This window comes from Leiobunum rupestre, chromosome 9, assembly GCF_980474605.1.
Source record: "Leiobunum rupestre chromosome 9, qqLeiRupe1.1.hap1, whole genome shotgun sequence".
Lineage (NCBI taxonomy): Eukaryota > Metazoa > Arthropoda > Arachnida > Opiliones > Sclerosomatidae > Leiobunum > Leiobunum rupestre.
This window is the reverse complement of record NC_143392.1, coordinates 39,815,496-39,820,075: the sequence shown is the minus strand read 5'-3', so window position 1 is coordinate 39,820,075 and position 4,580 is coordinate 39,815,496. Positions and strand designations below refer to the sequence as shown.

Here is a 4,580-nt window from a genome sequence, read left to right as displayed (position 1 = left end):
AGAGGCATGGTCAGCGGGATTAGTAATTCCTCGACAGTGGTGCCAAGTTTGGGGTTCTGAAATTTGCTGAATTTCGCTAACTCTAATGGCCACGAATTGTTTTTCATGAGTCGGTCCAAAACGATACGTTTGCCAATGACATCTTGAATATATTTGCCAGATTTTTGCCTAATCGTGCTCCTACAAAACACGCCGATAGTTCCAACCTTGGGATAATTTGTTTTTTAACTGGCACTACTCTGGCTTTTGAAGTTACGAATACCGTGTCTATAGCGCCTTTGTCATTGGTGTATCGAAAATAACCGACCGCTCCATAAGCAGCTTCGCTTGAATCACAGAATATGTGCAACTCTGTACCTAGTGCTCGGAATTGTTTATTCATTATCCACAAATTTTACGATTTATTTAAAAAACGTTGGTAAAAAGAATATCATTTTAACTTATTTAATTATGTTTTTTACGCAACCAAGCATTTATTTGAATAAAAGTGGTATTTATTTAAATAATTGTTTGTTTTATTTAAATAATAGGCTTATTCACTTTCGATTATTTAAACATTTTACAATTTTTATTCAACTATTGGTTATTTAAATAAATATTATTTAAATATCGCCGAGCTTATTTTATTCATGGATAAAAATTAATCGACTGCCGAGCACTATCTGTACCTCCTGGTTCTCTTCCCTCCGTGCTCTTGAAATATTATTGGTTGTTCCGTATTTCTGGAATCTACTTTAATTGGGTGCTCTATTCTTTCCAAAGGATTGTCAACTCTTCGGGTAGGGTTTGGTCCCAATCCATTCCGTTTAACCAAAGCTTTTGGAGAAGTATTTTTACTGAGATGGTGTAGGGTGTTAAAAACCCTGTAGGGTCGAAAATGCGAGATGATATCTTTAGCACGCTTCTCTTGGTAAGTGGTGCGGATTCCAAAACCTGAACCAACTCGTCCACCTTGAATGAAAAAGTGTCGCTTTCTGGATTCCACGCCAATCCCAATACTTTATTTTCACCTGAAGATTGGAACACAGCTTCTTGAACGGTTTCTCCGTACCTTGCTTGTAACACTTCCCTTACTGCGAGGGAGTTCGTCTGGAATTTTCTAAGCGTCAAATTGGCTTTAGACATTATCTCTCGTGACTCGTCTATTAATTTTAAGGCGGCGTTGTCGTCCTTCGCTCCTGACGTTAAATCGCCGACGTAGGTGTCATTATTGATCTTGGCGCAGGTTTCTGGATAAACGTCTTCAAATTTCTTGGTGTGATGTCTGATAGTACTTGCTAGAATGCGCGGACTGCTATTAACTCCGAATACAACTCGGGCTAAACGCCATACTTCGATTTCTGGTGGATTGTCCGAGAAAGGATTTTTGATCCACAAAAACTTAAGATAATCTCTATCTTCGGGAACTATCGAGATTTGTAAAACAGCCTGTTGTATATCGGCTGTGACCGCTACACGGTGCTTACGGAAATTAATTAAGACGTCATAAAGATCTGGATTGATGTTAGGTCCGGCTTCCACGAAATCGTTCAACGATGGCTGGTTTCGGTCGTGCGCTGAGGCGTCGAAAACTACCCGAACCTTGGTCTTAGTTTTATCTTCCCGTATGACGGGATGATGGGGTAAAAAGAAAGACTTCGTGACTCCTCTTGAACATCTGGCTAGTTCTATAATGCCTTCCTTGGTATACTCCTGGAATATGTCATCAATGAGCTTCAGTACCGGTTTATTCGTCTTCAGCCTTCTTAAAAGTCCGTGCATTCTTTTAATAGCTACATTGAAATTATTCGGAAGCTCCTCTCTTCTTTCTTTCCAAGGAAGTGATACTTCGTAGCTACCATTTTCCATTCTAATTTGACCTTCGAAGCGCATCTGGGCTGCTTCGGTTTCCCGAGCTTGGGATTCATTTTCCTTTATTCCAAGGGACTCAAATTCCCAGAATTTCCGTAAGGCACCTCCAATCTTTTTTATTTAACTCACGCTCGCGTTATTTACCGATATGGCGGTATAATGAGATGCTATCGAATTGACTGGTTGATCGGATGGTCCTTGAAGCAACCAACCAAATTTACTTTTCTGGGCTACAAAAGCCTACAAGGGCCCCCTTTACTCGAATTATTTCATCAACGCTGACCGCATTCCAATAGTAGTCCGCTCCTAACAGGAACCCTAACTCCTGAGCGTTTGTTGCTTGAAATTTGTCTTGGTTGGCTAAAGTAAAATCAAGTTCCGATATTCGTTCTCGTATTTCTTCGCAGGGTGTCTCTATTTTCGCTCCGCTTATTTCCGGAATTTCCAATACCTTGACTGCCAAATCTTGCTTGTCATGTAAACTGCGTAAAATGACCTTGACCCTCTTGCAGGTTACTATCTTCGGCTCTTGCTGCGCGAACGCGTGAAATAGTAGATTTTCTTCACCATCTTCCTCCAGGCCTAGCTGTTGAGAGATGTTCCTCCTTATAATGCTTCTCTGGCTGCCTCCGTCAAAGAGACAGCGCAAGTTTAGGGTTCTTTCACTTCCTACGATTTGAATTCTCGCGGTTTGTAGAAGTATGGCGCCAGGGGCTGAGTTAGTAGGGGCTAGGTGCTGCCTCACAGTTATGGCTTTCAACAGCGTATTTCCTGAATCCTCCTTGTCGTTCTGGTTTTCGTTTCTTTCTTTCGGCGTTTCTCCAGCTCCTCCGTTACCCCCCTTTCGTTCTTCGCAAAGTGCCGTGATGTGGCGCTTACTAAATTTTTTGCACTCAACTGGTATGTAAATTCCCTCGCTATATGGTCAGACCTTGCGCAAATATAACATCGACCTTGGGAGCGAATTATTGCTCTCTTCTTAGCCATTGAAACGGCATAGTAATTGTCAGTCTTGTGGTTTGTACGTCTGCAAAAAATGCATCGTAGCGATTTATTACTCTGTCGCGCTCCTACGTTAAAGCTCCCTGTTGACGATTTGGATCCTCCCCTTCCTTTCTGGTTACTTCTGCCATAAAATACGTAGTTTGAGCGTTGTTCGGATTGTCCTGATCTATTTGCGGTTGATCCGCTGCTAGCGTTGCTCATATACAAGCTGGCCCTCTCTGAAAGCAGTTCCTTGACGTCCCAGTCCTGATCCACATCTCTTCTACGGCTAGATTCCAGGGTTATTTCTACTGGTAAAAGCTCGACGACCAGAGGGCACAGCACTGGACCGAATTCCTTGAAGTTCAATCTTAATGATTCCAACGCGGAAATCTCTACTTCGCAGCGGTCGTACAGATTTCGCAAGCCAATAACGTCCGATACGTCTCTTACAGGCTGCAGTTTTTTTTTAAATTAATGACGTGGAATCGAATTACTTTGTCATTTCTTCCGTATCTGTTCTTAATAATTTTTACCGCGATGTCGTAGTTGCTGTTAGTTAGCTCGAGACTAGCTATCACGTTAGCTGGCGCTCCCTCTAAATACGATCGTAAATATAACAATTTTGAGTTTATTTTCCATTGGCTGTTTGTCTACCGTGATTTCGAATATTGCCCAGAAATCTGTCCATTGCGTATTATCTCCCGAAAACCTTTTGAGTTTGTATTCAGGTAATTTCATGCCAGTTACAATGGGAAACTGCTGTGGTAAATTCAACTGAGCCGCGTGATGGCCCGATCCAAGGTTGCTGATGTTATTTGTGTATTGCGATAGGAAAAAACTTGGCCCGAGTCCCGTTGTTCCTGGAAGTTGTCCTCTACTATTTCCTGGAAGTTGTCCTCCACTCGTTCCTGGAAGTTGTCCTCTACTATTTCCTGGAAGTTGTCCTCCATTCGTAGGTACGTTCACCGTTGGTCCGGTGATCGTCGGGGTATTTGGCTGGGGAAAAAGGGTTTGTCCCATCGTTCCGAGAGAAAACACGCTGCCTGGGTGAACCGTTGTTGACCCTCCTCCACTAACGCTTGTCGAACAGGGTAGAATTTGCGATCCCTGCGCGAAAAAGCTCTGAAGCTGTTGATGATGCGCTGCGTTCGTTACCGATATCGGTGTGATTCCTTGAACACCGGCCCCACCCGAAGCATGAGGAAACGGTGGGGCTGTACTCGGTTTCGTAGAACTAGTGCTCGTCATTAAAAATGGCGCTTGTTGCCGCTGCAGAACTTGTGACAACGGTGCTCGGCGTGGAAACGACACTCGATGCCGTCGTCGTAAGATATGCACTCGAACTAGAGTTTACGGGCTATATTAAAATGCCGCCACTTACTGCCAAGGCTCCGGCTCCTCCAATTTGCACTTGGCTCGATTTTATAGTACGTATAGCCTTGGTAAGGTTATCTTAGCTTTTCTAACCGTATTTGCATAATTGTCTGAATTGGTTATACATGCATATAATACGGCTGAATCCAAGACTTCTGATTCGAAATCGTTATCGATTTTTTCTAACTTATTGTCGTGCGCAGCGAAATAAAAGATGAGAACTTCTCCGACATAAAATCCGTTAAACCTTTTTCCTCTTATTTCAAAACAGAACTGGCCGTTAATTTATTTTTACACGCGCAAAAAATAACACCTTTTTTAACAGCAACCAAAAACTCACTTTCACGCGCGCGTGCGCTATATAAACA

At 42.8% G+C, this 4,580-nt stretch overlaps 1 protein-coding gene across 1 annotated transcript; it reads right to left on the bottom strand.

Moving 5' to 3' along the window:
• Positions 1–747: 747 nt before the first annotated feature.
• LOC149927441 (uncharacterized) lies at positions 748–4,086 on the bottom strand. Its single transcript, XM_090157856.1, has 7 exons — positions 3,579–4,086; positions 3,333–3,433; positions 2,945–3,291; positions 2,783–2,878; positions 2,135–2,729; positions 1,981–2,091; positions 748–1,911 (listed from the first exon to the last, which is right to left on the bottom strand). The coding sequence occupies exons 1-7, from the start codon at positions 4,084–4,086 to the stop codon at positions 748–750; spliced, it is 2,922 nt and encodes a 973-aa protein (XP_090013982.1).
• Positions 4,087–4,580: the final 494 nt, after the last annotated feature.